At 43.8% G+C, this 16,015-nt stretch overlaps 1 protein-coding gene across 4 annotated transcripts; it reads left to right on the forward strand.

Moving 5' to 3' along the window:
* Nucleotides 1-5,376: 5,376 nt before the first annotated feature.
* On the forward strand, nt 5,377-16,015 carry ZNF830 (zinc finger protein 830). Of its 4 annotated transcripts, none has more exons than XM_032965727.2 (11): nt 5,384-5,484; nt 5,524-5,689; nt 7,485-7,584; nt 8,165-8,240; nt 9,749-9,794; nt 9,975-10,198; nt 11,415-11,511; nt 12,729-12,792; nt 14,077-14,157; nt 14,806-14,882; nt 15,685-16,015. In XM_032965727.2, exons 1-11 carry the CDS (start codon nt 5,463-5,465, stop codon nt 15,851-15,853), a joined length of 1,122 nt encoding a protein of 373 aa, XP_032821618.1. In that variant the 5' UTR covers nt 5,384-5,462; the 3' UTR covers nt 15,854-16,015. The 4 variants fall into 4 exon arrangements, with proteins under 4 accessions (XP_032821615.2, XP_032821618.1, XP_032821620.1 ...); XM_032965729.2 differs by having other exon boundaries at nt 5,542-5,689; XM_032965730.2 differs by having other exon boundaries at nt 5,385-5,483; nt 5,550-5,689.

A 16,015-nucleotide genomic window follows, 5' to 3' on the forward strand; every position in this document is an offset into this window, starting at 1 on the left:
AGAATACTCTGCTCTGAAGCCCAAATGTAGGCATGTGGGGCAGTGATCGATAAGTCTTGGATTATACTGGTAGGAACGAAGTTGTAAACTGAGTGTACCAGCCTGCAATAAATGAATGTGTCCGTCCGTCCGTCCCCTTTCATTAACGATGAAATCTCGTGCTGTTGGGTGTAAAATCAGCAATAGACAGCGCAGAGACTTGTCCTACCAGCCCACCCTGCAGGGACCTGTTATTGCCAATGTGCTCAAATTTGGATAAATCTGAGGGCCAGGGAAGTTCCCGATTGATGAAAAATATAAAATGTGGATGGCCTGGCAACCTTCCCGTGAACCAAGACAAGATCGTGTGTCCCTGCTCATTGTGGACAACTTCATTTCCCAGGATTTTATTTAATGACAGAGTAATGACAAAGGACATCGGCATATATAAAATGTTTCCATCATATTTTATAAATGCAATTTAAACACCATTACGTGTGAATTGAGATAATTATGGAATAAAAGGGTGATGAATCTGTCATTATAAACAAGCGCCTTATTATGCCACCAACACGAAATACGATAACCCAGGGCTTCTAATACAGATCTCACTGTAATTGCTTGTTAGAATGTTTTCACCACTTACAAAAAATGTACTTCATGTTAGTTTGCTTATCTATAAGATTGTATACAATATTGAAATGGGGTGGAACAATGCATCGTTCGATTTATATCGATTCTTAAGCTCACAACACGTACTTTCTAGATTTGAAGTTTTCGTGACTGCAATGATCCATACTCTTTGGTTCTTTCGGTAAAGTCACGTAGGTAAAACATAAAATAAAGTTAATTCAAATCACGACGTTTCGGAAGCAACACAAGCCTCAGTCATCAGGTGGGATAGTCACAGCAAAAATTACTTCTTGCCGTGACTATTACTTCTTGCCGTGACTATCCCACCTGATGACGAAGGCTTGTGTTGCTTCCGAAACGTCGTGATTTGATTAACTTTATTTTTTACCTACGTGACTTTACCGAAAGAACCAAACACGTTCTTTGCATAATGTATGTGCAATAATTAATTTGTTTATCGCTATGTGTGGTGCTATACCATTCACCATAATGTAAATCAATCACATTTTTCATCATTCCAAAAATTACTGGAGGGCGATCATTCCATTCGTGAAACTAAAGTAAATTGTTCACGTTTATTCAAATGTACCTTCATATTATTTGTACGCGTTATACAATCTTATAGAATCTTATTGTGCAACAAAGAAATGTCATGGGATCATGCATTACGTTACCGAAACACGAACCCCTAGGTACCGTACATGATTCTCTCAATACTTTCTGAATTAATGTCGATGTTTTTTTAATGACTTCAGAGGCATTAGCTCTAAAATGTCCTTTTTTTGCTAAATTTAACCCACAATGTGGAATTTATCACGTACTTTTGCAGGTTAAAAACAAACTTTTCCTTGAAATAATTGAAACAAAACTGACTATGGTGGTTGCTCCTATATATTTATGCAGGCCTGCTTAATTATTTTAGCTGCTTATTCTATGCCATTTTTACCATTACTTAAATGTTCCTCATAAGCATGTCTCCTTGTTATGAATTGATGTGATGCAAGTGTTTTATCCCTAAAAGCACCAGTATCATCTATAATCTTCGCCTAACCCTCGTTAATCCTGGATTCCGTAATAGTCCTGTAAATGTGAAATGGAATGAAACAATAATAATGATTAAAAAAGATAACAAAATAAATTCTCCGTTTTGTCTCTTTTCTCAGCATAAATTGTAACGCTGACACAGATTAGTCATAATCATTATCAATATCCATGTTCTGTCTACTGGCCGATGAAGAACCTCCCCTTCATTGTCTTGCAATGACACAGTCCAACTCCTGCTCCTGAACCGATATCATCGCTGGATCGCTTGAGTCAGACATGTTCTCTCCTTTGCGTGCCAATGCGAGACCAGTCTCGTCTATCTGCTATTCACCCCTTCTAGCAATCTCATCTTCCCAAGTCCACTTATACAATAGTCAACATGTTTTCCACTTTCTAACCTAAAGTGCAATTCCCAACATGCATCTGTCCATGCGTTTTTGCATTACTTTTCAGTTCTATTCCATCTTCTTTGTCAGTCCCATTCATATACTGTACACTATCATGGCAGGCATAATGATTTTCATTGTAAAATTACATTTTCCAAAGGCACGACATCCTGCTCTTGCTTGTTTTATAATTTAGACTCCTATCTGTCTTTCCCGCGATTGTCCTTTTGAGGTAGCTAGCCTGGGAAACGTCTGTCTGGGACATAAAAGTCTCGTTCTTTGTCCGTTACATGTGCTGTAGTTCTCCTGTATTGTTGTATCTCAGTTCTTTCTACCTTAGAGGTGGCAACCCTAGCTGCATTTAGTTTCAAAATCTTGATCACAAAAATCCATAGCAAAAAATATTCCCACTCCAAGTACTGTATATTCATTTAATGTTTGTTTTTTTCTTCCCATAATGCCCTACAGTTGAATTCACAATATAATTTGTTGGTGGAATTGCTGTTTTATTTCGGCAACTTACATCTGCTGCATAGCCAAATATTTATGATGTTGTAGAAACCAAACGTGATCTTTAACATCCAAAGCCATGATCCACTGCCGAAAGTCTCCACGAGCTTTCAACATTTCTCACGCTTTTGCAATGCAACAATCCGAATCGCTCCATTTCCGAGGCCGGGGTACTCTCGGTCGCGTACCCTCCTTTGGCTGTTGGCCATCGAACAAAAGGTGTCAGTGCATCGCGCACTTTCAGATGCGCTTCTGCGGCCATCTGGAACGCTCTTCCGATATTAGGAAGCCACGCACTTTTAAATTTAGATTGAAAACTCATTTCTTTAGAACTGCTTTGTGTTTAGTTTGTTTTTTTTTGTTCCCCCCCCGCACGTCCAATTAGCACGGTTGGCTAAGTAACTTTACCGAATAGAACCAAAGAGTATGGATCCTTGCAGTCACGAAAGCTTAAAATCTAGAAAAGTCTCAACTATTGGCCATCATCCCTTCTGGCGACGTGTCCATTGTCTTTGGCAGTGTCCCAACGTTTCTGAGCCGTGGCACAGCAGCACCGACTGAAATGTTTCCTCTGCTGGCACATTGTTCATCTGCTTCCATTGATTATAAACATCAGCTACGTGGCCTTAAGAAAATGTGCACAATAGGCGACATTTCGGGCAATGGTTCTTCTTCAGAGCACGTAATTAACCAAATACGTTGACTTGCTTGTTTATTTGAACCTCATGACGGGAGCCCGAGGTCCCGAATAAATGGTAATTAATGAATTTGTTTATGGCGACTCCGTGCCACCGCGCACAAAAACGCCGTGGGCCCGCCTGGCGAGGATCATTCTGTGGTCGTGTCGTGTACAAGGGGCCGCCCATAAATGACTTCACGCACCTGGGGGGGGTCAGACATTTGTGACGATGTGTGACGAGGGGGGGGGGGGGAGTTTGAGAAATGTGACCTCACATCAAACTGCGCAACTTTATAAATAAATATAGACAACACGTTCTACTTAATTAAATAGACTTTTTAATAAATGTTTTCTCCTACAACATCAGTGCAGCGCCACATTAAATACGCGCTACAATGACAATAGTTTAAAGCGATTTGAAGCACGTTTTATATATATATTTTGGGGGGGGGGGCATAGCTTGTGACGTCATATTTAAGAGGGGGACGGTCTGACTTTTTGTGACCCCGGTTGACGAGGGTGGGGGGTCAAAAATCGTCCAAAAATCGCGTGACGTCATTTATGGACTTCCCCCAAGCGCAGCAGCGAGGACGAATGCGCAGAATAAACAAAACTTTGATTAGCGCATCGTGTAGAGCTCGTCAAGAGGACGGGTTGACAAAGTGTTCGCCTGCAACAACAAGACACGGAATGACGTCGCGACGCCGCAGTCGATGCGACAGCCGGGGTCCCGCCACGAGGTTCAACTGTGCACCACTGACTAATACGGCATCGCAAACTTGTTGAATCGGCGGCAACATGGGCATGGCTCCCATATGTCGCATCGGGGGGGGGGGGAAAGAGCTTCGCAGCTCATCGGATTCCTCCTCGAGGCTCGACGGAGATTGCGATTGGTCAGCGTGGCGAGACCCCTGAACTTCGGCTCAGCCAATCCGCGGCGCGGGGCGTCTCCCCCCCCCAAGTTATCGTCGTCGTCGGACAGGGATACGCGGCAGCCATCTTTGTCAGGGACGCACGCCCTGCCGCCGAACGCAATTTTACCGCCTTGGCTTTCGCGAACAATGTCACCCATAAATTTTGATTTAAAGCTTTCGTGACTGCATTAATTCATATTCTTAGCTGTTTCTGTAAAGTCACGTTGAAGGGAAACAACAAAATAATAAAATATATATAAAACAATAAAAATGCTCACGTTTCGACCATAACACAAACGGTCGTCATCAGGTGTGTCGGTTTGCATTAATTTATTTATGTTTAAACGGTGTATTTATGTCACCCATAATTCAAGTTTTTTTTTGGGTTACATCGCTTAAATATACGTGTCGCTAAACCAGCAGCCACCACCCGACACAGCCAATTAGTCGTCAGGTTTGTCACAACGGGTGTGCTCTACTAGTGACGAATTCGCTTGTTCTGTTTACGTGACGAACCTTACTAATTGGCCGTGTGGTGTTGGGTTTAACGACACATATTTACGCGATCTAACCCAGAAAAAAAACCACCTGTATTATGGTCTGGCACATGTGGTTTATACCGCATTCCTTCAACTTGCGTTGGCAGTGGTGAGAGGCGCACGTTACAAAAGCCACAACACGTTCACCACTCACCCTGTGCCGCTAAAAGGTAACAACATAAGCAGGGGCGACGTCACTTGCAGCTGCCCCTCTTAACAGTACACAGGCGGAGTGGATCCTAACAATTGGAGGCTGCATCTTACACCACGAAATCTGTTTCCCGATTAAGTCTTTCAATGACGGCACGTGGTAGTTTTATCCGATTTTTGTTTTGTCCTTAACCCTCCTACCACCTGGCAAAGATCACAAAGATATATATACTGTACGTGCGAATGTTATTGTTCTAATTTCCGATGAATAAAGTTCCTCCTCACGAGCGGCTTACGACGCCGGACGGCCGCGTTCTTCCAACTTTGTTGGCCAGCTGCGATTTTCTACATCATCATCGTCATCACAGTGGCTGAGAGATGTTAACTCCCTCGCCTGGTGTACAGGAGGTCGTGGGTTCGACACTGATCATGACGCCTGCTGCTGCTGCTGTGTATTTGGAGTTTTAGTATTTTAAAAGCGACGTTCTTTAATTTGGTGAGGGCAGAACCCCGTCTAAATACGCGTGACGTCATCGCCCGTCCCTGAGCAAGATGGCGGCGTCGTCGTCGTCTTCACCGCGCGAGCGCCGAGGCGGCAGCGAAGCGCGAGGGGGCGACGCGAGCGACGATGGCGCCTCCGGCGAAGACGGCGACGAAGCAGGCGACGGGGACGAAGCAGGCGACGGGGACGAAGCAGGCGACGGGGACGAAGCAGGCGACGGGGACGAAGCAGGCGACGGGGACGAAGCAGGCGGTGAAGCAGGAGGACCTGAGGCGGCTCATGCGGGAGAAGCAGCGGGAGAAGCTGCGCTCACCGGCCGCCGTCACCAAGCGCATCGACTCCCCGCTCGCCAGATATCCTCCGCCGGCCGTGCTCGCGACCGAGACGGCGACGTTGTAGACAGGACGTGGCGACTACGCCGCCTGTCTTCACGGCGACGTTGTAGGCAGAACGTGGTGACTACGCCGCCTGTTGTCTTCACGGCGACGTTGTAGGCAGGACGTGGTGACTACGCCGCCTGTTGTTGTCGTCTTCACGGCGACGTTGTAGACAGGACGTGGTGACTACGCCGCCTGTCTTCACGGCGACGTTGTAGACAGGACGTGGTGACTACACCGCCTGTTGTCTTCACGGCGACGTTGTAGACAGGACGTGGTGACTACACCGCCTGTTGTCGTCTTCACGGCGACGTTGTAGACAGGACGTGGTGACTACGTCGCCTGTCGTCTTCACGGCGACGTTGTAGGCAGGACGTGGTGACTACGCCGCCTGTCTTCACGACGACGTTGTAGACAGGACGTGGTGACTACGCCGCCTGTCTTCACGGCGACGTTGTAGGCAGGACGTGGTGACTACGCCGCCTGTTGTCGTCTTCACGACGACGTTGTAGGCAGGACGTGGTGACTACGCCGCCTGTTGTTGTCGTCTTCACGGCGACGTTGTAGACAGGACGTGGTGACTACGCCGCCTGTCTTCACGGCGACGTTGTAGACAGGACGTGGTGACTACACCGCCTGTTGTCGTCTTCACGGCGACGTTGTAGACAGGACGTGGTGACTACACCGCCTGTTGTCGTCTTCACGGCGACGTTGTAGACAGGACGTGGTGACTACGTCGCCTGTCGTCTTCACGGCGACGTTGTAGGCAGGACGTGGTGACTACGCCGCCTGTCTTCACGACGACGTTGTAGACAGGACGTGGTGACTACGCCGCCTGTCTTCACGGCGACGTTGTAGGCAGGACGTGGTGACTACGCCGCCTGTCTTCACGGCGACGTTGTAGACAGGACGTGGTGACTACGCCGCCTGTCTTCACGACGACGTTGTAGACAGGACGTGGTGACTACGCCGCCTGTTGTCGTCTTCACGGCGACGTTGTAGGCAGGACGTGGTGACTACGCCGCCTGTCGTCTTCACGGCGACGTTGTAGACAGGACGTGGTGACTACGCCGCCTGACGTCGTTGACTGTCTTGTCCATACTTCACCGCGCTGGTGGTAAGGGGCTGTTGGGAGCAGTGATCGGTCAAAGTGAACACCGAGTCACGACGAAACGTCGATTGCGAGTCAGGTTCATTGGTGAAAGTACAAATATTATAATAATACAGAATATAATACTGTCGGGAACCTCGTAATAGTTATAACACGTGGATCGCTAGGGCAGCAGGACGCATCGCTTAACTCGCATTCTAAACACGCACACATGACCATCGTATGTTAACCTACACGATTTACAAACTTTACATGACACACAGGCGGACAGGACATAACGTAGATGCATGGCGGTACAGTCCACAAGTCTTCTTTTACCGAGTCCACCAGACTATTTGCTTAATAACATTGCTATGGAAAGGCAATAAATAGCCTGTTGGACTGAAACACATTTGTATGTGGAGACAGGATAGAGTTATGCTTATGTACAGTATATTTTTGGCGTGCATTGAGTTTGCAAACATGAAACAATAATGCATCACTCTTACGAAGGTAGCTTAGCGTTATTAAGACTAATGCATTACTGAAATGTTTCACAACAGGAAGTGATATGCATGAACAAAGTGTAGTATCTCTGCGTGTGCACACAGCGCGCAAGGCTTTGCTGCGATGTTGTTCTGAGTCGATGGAAGTGTGTCTCCTTGACGTGCACGTTTTTACGTACAACAGCCTGGGCCACCTCTACTGCGTCGTCTGCAACATCCCTATCAAGAGCGAGCTGCTCTGGCAGACGCACGTTTTGGGGAAGCTGCACAAGGAGGTGAGAAGTCATTGATCATCCCCTTTGGTTTATGGTTAGCTTCGTTCCACTTGGAGGTGCCAACGTTCGACCGTTTGTATTGTTTATTTGCGTGAAAAAAAACACAAGCCAAAGACGGTGCAGATTACAACAAAAAAGGCGTGCAGGTGTGGATGGAAACCCAAGAGGGCTTTGTATGAAAACCACGACAAAAAAATAACAATGTATATACAAAACTGAGTGATCAATCAATTAAATAAAGCATAATAATTACAATTAAACATGTTAAACTCATTGTGCAAAGGTGAAACCATAACTGTTTTCACAGATCCGTGCCAGATTAAACATCCACGTACATGCGTCGGACTGTTTGTTGAATAAGGTGATGTAAAGTGTAGAGGTTTTTGTTCTTTTCACTAATAGCCTTCTTTGAAAAGTAAGGTGTTGTTGACCAGTATATGAAATTACTTGTTTGCGCTTACAATACTGTTATAATGCAGATATAATTTGATGTACCGGGTGATCTTGGCACACGTAAAATATCGGTTTGTGTTATCACAAGTGTTCTATTTGAGTGGTGACATTTCTGGCACTCGTTTAGAACATTGCCGATGCAAAACAGAATTCAACAACACCTACAGTCGCCCAGCTCCCACAGAAAAGGAAGCAGCCTAACGGTAAGGAATGCTTTACAGCAAATGTTTTATTACTCATTCACAGCCCTCACCTAAATTGATTTCTACTACAATACAGTGAGCATAATTCGTTCCGGAAACGTGCTCGTAAACCAAGCACTCGTATATCAAAGCGATTTTCCTCATAAGATATCATGGAAACTCAGATGATTCGTTCCACAACCCCAAAAATACTGTATTCAGATAAAAATTATTAGTGCAAAATACCTTTTTATATTTGTATTATATAAATGTAATATAAAGTAGTCAAATTTATTAATTACATTTAATCGTGGCTGGTGTGAAGGAGACGAGAGAACAGTCACTACACTTGGACACAAAATTTAAAAAAATGCTTTACGCACACACCCGTGGTCACAACACTATACTGTAGTAAACAGTATACACGTGGTCACAACACTATAGTACTATAGTAAACAATACACACGTGGTCACAACACTATAGTACTGTAGTAAACAGTAAACACGTGGTCACACCACTATAGTACTGTAGTAAACAGTATACACGTGGTCACAACACTATAGTACTATAGTAAACAGTACACACGTGGTCACAACACTATAGTACTATAGTAAACAGAAAACACGTGGTCACAACACTATAGTACTATAGTAAACAGTATACGCTCGCACGGATGTTGACTATACGAGTGAGGCACGCCGACTGAGACCGAGCATGGGAGATGATTACCCACAATCCCGCAGCGAGAGAGAGAGAGAGAAGAACCATTGGCTCAGTTGTGATCACGTGACGCTCGGCAGACAAAGCATATACTGTACGTGCTGCTCGTATTGCAAGACATCGCTCGTTTATCAAATTATTTATTTACAAATTTTGCGCGTCTTGCAAAACACTCGCAGACCAAGTTACTCGCAATCCAAGGTTTCACTGTATAGGCTGTCTGAAGTAAACTTGGATTTACAAATGATGTGCAACACGTGTGCCCCAAATTTGGATGCTCTACTCTTAGCCGGGCGTTGGTGGCGCACGCCTGCTGTGATCCAGCACTGTGGAGGCGAGGGTTGGTGGGTCACAGGAATGTTGCGAAACTCCCTCCCCGCGAGTGTCGAGGTGCCATAACCCCTGGCTTGCCGCAAGGCAGTAGAGCAAAATACTTGAACATCTGTTCCGTCTGTATGGGATACAGTATTCCCTCCACGCATGCGTGGCTTATCTCCCATTGTGTTCTGATTGCCTCCCACGTATAAGTGTTCATTCATTAGCCGATAAATCATAGATAGAGGACCACAGTGTTTGGACAATTGTTGGTGCCGGCTTATCGAATGGCATCCATCTTGTTGGTCTGTGGTACCTCGTGCTCTCCAAATTATTCTCCATCTTCCGAGAGCGAATTCATATTGTGAACATTACATATTGACATTATTATTCATGTGATGCAGTGTATATTTGTTTGTACCAAATGGCTTGGATTTGTCGTGCTGGCCTCCAGTATGTTCAACTCGAATTGTTCTTTTCTTATTTCTTTTAGTCAATGATAATGTTGGTCAGTCGTCTTCTTCTTCACAAGCTGCTGGGTATGTTCCAAAAGTAGAATTTTGTGTTGTTGTTTTTGAAATGACCTACAGATATGAAATCACATTTGTAATGCGTATTTGTTAAATTTCATTGCAATTCAAGCAATTCCTACTTTAATTAAAAAAAAGGTTTCTCATTGATCCACAATCACGTGTTCATATAACCAATTTTGCTTTCAGGCTTTCAGGAAAATCTTTTGACAAGTCAGCGGCAGCTCCACCACTGTCAAAGAAGTCTTTGCTCATAGGAGGGTATGATGAAGAAGACGATGATGATGATGACGATGATGATGATGACGACGATGATGACGACGATGATGATGCAGTCGAAGAATGCAAAGGGGAGGAAGGTAGCACACCCACGAGCAACAACACAAACTCTACAGCCAGCAGCCTTCCAGGTGGTAAGTACTGTGTTCCATCACATTTAAATAGTACACGTACAGCCCATTGTTAATATACTGCTGGATAAGGCCCTTCCCATACCATGCTTCCAGTTGTAGCTATTTGATTATAGTTTATATTTGCACATGCTCGTCAATGTGGGTTGGTGAAGACGGAGGAGTAGAAGTCTGGGGGAGCATTCAATTGCTGTACAGTAATAAATTTTGCAGCACTGCCCTCTGCTACTCACAGCATAGGTTTAAATTATTGTAATAACATGTACGAAACTAAAACTACACGTTATATATAAATGACTAAAACTAAACTATTTTATGAGGTAAGGCCCACTCAGCTATACAGCACTTTTTCAGAGGCGACCTGGCTACAAATGATAGCTCAGCGAAGTGGCTTATCAGGTGGGATTTAATAGCAGCCAAATACTCTAAACGCATGTTTCTAAATTTGGAACGGAAAAACGGGAGGACCCAGAGAAAAATCCTCGTGACTACAGGCAACAGGGTTGGGTTCGAACCCATGCCCTCCTGCATACCAGGCGAGGTAGTTAACTACTCGCCACCATGGCCTAACATTATTTCTCTTGCAAGTAGCTCCTTAACTGAGTAAATTCAAAACAGTATAACAATCTAAATGTAATTTTACACAGCCTTTCCCACAGGAGACATGCCCTTAACCGTAATCACTATGCACCGTGTAAGGCTAAGTAGCGTCCTAGTTTGGCATACTGGAGTTGTTTTGAAACAGAAGGTGTTGGCATGTGCAATGTGTGTTGTTTTTATTCGAAGACTTGATTATATTTTTTGCCTTTATATTTTATAAGACTTGGGGCAGCAGTGACCATGTGCAGTGACACATTTTAATGGACATTCTTAGCATAATACAGCAGGGGAAACTAGAAATCGTTGAACAACCATGTTTACGAGGTTAAATTATACAGACTTTGTATTACGGCTTAAATTCTGTTTACTTTGCATTCTTCATTAAATTGTTTTTAATGAACATAGTAGTTCAAGCTTACATGCACAAGTACTTGTTTACCAGTTAGTGTCCATTGCAAAACAAAAAATAGCACAAAGGCTTGCTTAAAAATAATTGTGCTGACCACAATGATTATTATCTTGAAAAGAATCGGGCGATTCGCACTAAATGATGTCATTTTATGGCGTTTTTTGTTGTTAAAATCTACACGTTTTTCCTCCCATTGAATGACTTTTACAGGTTCGTTTCACTCTGGCGCTGCTGCACCACCACCTCCTGTGTCCCACTCTGGAACAATCACCAAGGCCGGAGAAACGGAGGTGAAGGCTGAGAAGCCGTAAGTTGCCACACGGCACTTTGTGATTCGTTTTAAAGGGTGTTGAGCATGGTTAGATTGAAAGCTTATTAGTTTATCTTAAAGTTCATCTCTCTTGTCGTTTAAAAAAAAAACTAAACATGCATTCTGTTTTAAATTTAGCGATAACGTTGGAATGTTTGGTTTAAAGGTTTTAGGCCAAGCTTTTGGCAGTCGACTACCAAACATCTGTTCGTTTGTATTCAAATGGTGTAAATGACAACTACAAAACAACCACTGTAACATTTCTTAAAAGATGCATTTATCCCAGAGTGCTTGAACAACGATATGCATCTCATTAAAGATGTGATAGTGATACATTTGTTATGGAATGATATTGGCCACATGTTCTAAATGCCTCCCGTTGAAATTCTGCAACACAGCAACAACACTGGTTAACAACGCTGGTAAGAAACAACTTTAAAAACGAACAGCGAGCGATTTACTTATCAACTTCGTATACAGTGCAGTTGATGGATGATTTAAGTGGTTTCGCTTGACCAAATATGAATTTATTTTGGTCACTGGTTTCTATAAAATTCTCACCCAGGTGGTAAATTTAAGGGCTAATTGCAAAAGTGTTATGTTTTTCTTGGCATTACTGCTAAACTTCAGTTATACTTGGCCACAACTGATAACAGATTTGCATAGTAAAATTCTGCATTCCTCCACTGAAATGCAAAATTTAACCAACTTCTAACGTGGACAAGTCTTGCAGCAATCGTTCTTGGATTATTTTTCGAGGCTTGTTGCCCATGTAACAAATACCAGAGAAGGCTGGAGAATGTCTAGTGCCGCTGGGACATGCATTCATGTTTAGTGTTTCTAATCAGTTCACAACCGCGTGGTTGAGAATTATTTTGTTGACCATTCCAGTTTAGGCAGTGGGGAAATGTATCAGTGTCAATCGCTTGGGGTTTTAAAGGCAAGAAAGAGATGAGGCTAGAAAACACTGAACCTTAATACAATTAGTTTGAACTACATAATTTTAAGTCTGACTTAATGTAGCAATAGAGATCAATTACAGTAAAAGTGTTCTAGTTATTCAAAGTATTCCTGTTGAATGTTGCGACTGCAAAATAAGTGCTGTCGAAAACGAGGGCAGGCTGCTTTGTAATAATTAAATGTAATTTTTAGTGCAGAGGAAATTTTGCGTGAATTAATCATTTAACATTCCCTCCATTGCTTATGCGGCTTAGGAAAGAAAATACCGTTGAAGCATTACCAGAAGGGTTTTTTGATGACCCAGTGATGGATGCGAAGGTAAGAGCTGGAACATTTAATAAGCACACATACATTTCAGAGTAATTCTAGAATATGTAATGGTGGTTATGCATATTATGGCCGCTGTATTCTGGAAGTATTCCCGTGAATTGTAGCCAATGTAGGCTATTGAACGGTATTGTTTTTCTCATGAACCCGAGTGAAATTCAATGACCACTGCATCTGGTATCCATGAGAGGACACCAAAATCAGGATGAAATCTCAGAACATTGTAGCTGCCAAGGGCAAGAGATAATGGGCTCAACATGTAGATGAAACTGGTCATCCAGCAGTAGATGGACAAACGACTAATTTGCATGCATAGTTTACACACACATTTAAGCCAACTCAAGCAAATGTTGGATGTTACGTTTATGTTAATATTTTGTACAGCTATGTTTAGATTCCATTTTGTCGTATCACCATGACCCTCTTGCTTTGTGCGCGGTGTTCACAGCCCTCAATTTTTTTGTTTCTCTTTTCAGAATAATAAATTACGTTCCCTGTACATACTATTGTACTGTTGGTAAAGTGCTGTTTTCAGAAGATTTATGTAACTCCTATAAATACCTGCTTCGTTTTCTTAAGTCTGTTGCGGGCCTTGCACTGTTTTCATAGTTCAGTCCACTAACAGCAGGGGGGGGGGGGCTTGTGAGAAGGGGGGGAGGTGCTGGTGAAACAAAATTCTGCACCCCCATGACAAAATGGATTCCTCCACAGTTTCATTGCTAACATATGGCCCTGTGTACGTACACTTTTGGAATGCTGCACAGGTGCGGACATTAGACACGGAACATTTTAATTGTTTTGGAGGTTGCTTTATTTTGCTGTGTCTTAGGGCCACCTTAGTTGTTGAATCACACTAAGTTACGTGTACATTTTTGGGAAATATGTAACATAGCCAGAATTGATGTGTAAGCAAAATTCCAAGACCGTGCATGCAAAGAACAGTATAGTTTGTTCGTGAGTATGGAGTGTTGCCTTTGCCCCTGCCATGACTCTCCATGTGCATGTCAACAGCCATAAAGCAATGGGAAAATGCACTGACGTGCTGCGCGCTTTGTGTTCATGCTTTCCTAAACACTTTAAAACATGTTTATGATAAAATAATCAATGTCGTCTCATTCCTTATCACAAGGTTTGTGTTTTGCTTTTACATAAATGTGTGTCACAGTTTGATATAAGGCTGTGTGACTTTACATGGTCCCTTTGCCACGTCACTCTGCCGTTAGTCCGCTTGCTTTGTGGCTGCCCCGGTGAAAATGCTTTGTTCACGTCTTGCAGGTACGGAAGGTAAATCTCCCCAAAGAGCAGATGGAGAAGGAGTGGGAAGAATTCCAGAAAGAAATGAGACAGCAGACCATGGTGAGGACAGCACAGCACGGTGTTACGAAGTGCCTGTTTGTACACACTTATGCTTATATGTGTGTCCTTCATGCGGCTAACAATGGTAGTACTCATGATGACGGTGTTTTTTGTTGTTGATGTACGTGTGCTTTTATATACAACTGTAGTGTTGACATGAGTATTGTTGTTCCTATGTTCTTACAAGGATATCCTTTCCATCAAAATAAATGTTTACACTAAAAATGCAGGCACCTAATTCTTGGGAGCCAGGATTTCCGTAGTGCCCAAATTAGTGACGTGGATGATGCTGTTCGTCGGATGCCCTGGGGTTCTTTGCTGAAGGGCTCTGGCCCCCCAAAAGGATGCCATCGGAATTGTTGGTGCTGCCCTGGCTGCCTCGGCTGTACCTGGGGCTCGTCGTTAGTTCTGGGCCGCGGTTGCTTGTTCCCAGGCTGTGCCGTGGTGTTGCTCTCTCCTCTCTCCCATGTTTCCCTTCCCTGAGCCCCCCTTTTTGCCCTTCCATACAAATGTATTTTTTTTGTTCTTCCATTTGTATAAAGTGTCTTTAAATGAGATTGCATTTAGACGCTATAGAAATGCTGTGTTACGATTTCCCGGCTCTCACGTGAGCGACATCACCCTCTAGTGACTGCTGTGCGCCCACAGGTGTCGGAGGCGCTGCAGGCGGAGGATGACGAGGAGGTCCGAGTGGAGCGGCAGATTAAGGAGATAGACGAGCAGATGTGAGTGCAAGGAAGCGCGTGTCACGAACATCCAGGGTGCCTGTGTCTCTTGGCAATTGGGCTGGTGTGGCACTTACTAGGAAAAGGAGACAATACCCCCTTTTAATATTGGCAACTACCTCGCCTGGTATTATACAGGACGGTTGTGGGTTTGATCACGACCCTGACATCCGTATATTTCGAGTTTGTATGTTCTCCCCATAGTCGTGTGGATTATTCTCAGGGCTCTCCAGTTTTGCATGTAGAGTATTTGGCTGCTATGGAAAAAATTCCCTGTGATAAGCCACTTTGTTGAGTTATCATTTGTGATAGCTAGGTCGTTTGTGAAAAAGAGCTAGAGAGCCCAGTGGGCCTTACCTGGTAAAATAAAATATATTTTAAGAGTTTATTATTAATAGTGACAAAGCTTTCATAACTGCACCGAATTCATATTCTTTGGGTCTTTCGCTAAAGCCACGTAGATAGAAAAACTAATACAAAATAATGAAAATAATTACAATATCATGACGTTTTCATCGCAACACAAGCAATCGTCATCAGGTGAAACAATATAGCGGGAGAGCTGCTGATGCTTTACCGAAAGACCCAAATAATATAGTTTTACTAGTAACAATAATAAAGTTAAGCTTTAAAACTTAAAAAAATGACATTTGGAGAGGCAGTTATCAAATGGCTATCGTGTATTTCACACCTTCCACCGTGAACATCGTGACCCCGTAGTTGTGGTGGCTTGCTCGTGAGCTGCACTGCTGACGAGTCCGATGTTTCCACCTGCCCCTGTGCCCGCCGCTTTGTGCGACAGCGAGTGCTACCGTCGCGTCGAGATGCTGCTTAACAAGCGCCACTCGCTCAAAGAGAAGCTCAAGGACACGCTGGCGGACCGGGACCAGGTAGACGAAGAGGACGATGATGAAGAGGAGCTGCGAAACTTCTTGTCTGGTGATTGGAGGGCTAAAGGCACGTGGCTGTGATCTCCATGTCCAATTGGTGTACAGTTTTTCTGAGTTTGTGAAATGATCTGTGTAAAGTACAGTTGCTCACCTGGTGTGTAGTGTGGTTCATCTAAGAGATTACCTGTCCTTTTGATCATTTGTGTTTGTAACGATGTAAATAATAAAATTAAAGAAATGGAA

The sequence above is a fragment of the Petromyzon marinus genome, chromosome 34 (genome assembly GCF_048934315.1).
Source record: "Petromyzon marinus isolate PM22_M1 ecotype Great Lakes invasive population chromosome 34, UKy_Petmar_22M1.pri1.0, whole genome shotgun sequence".
Lineage (NCBI taxonomy): Eukaryota > Metazoa > Chordata > Hyperoartia > Petromyzontiformes > Petromyzontidae > Petromyzon > Petromyzon marinus.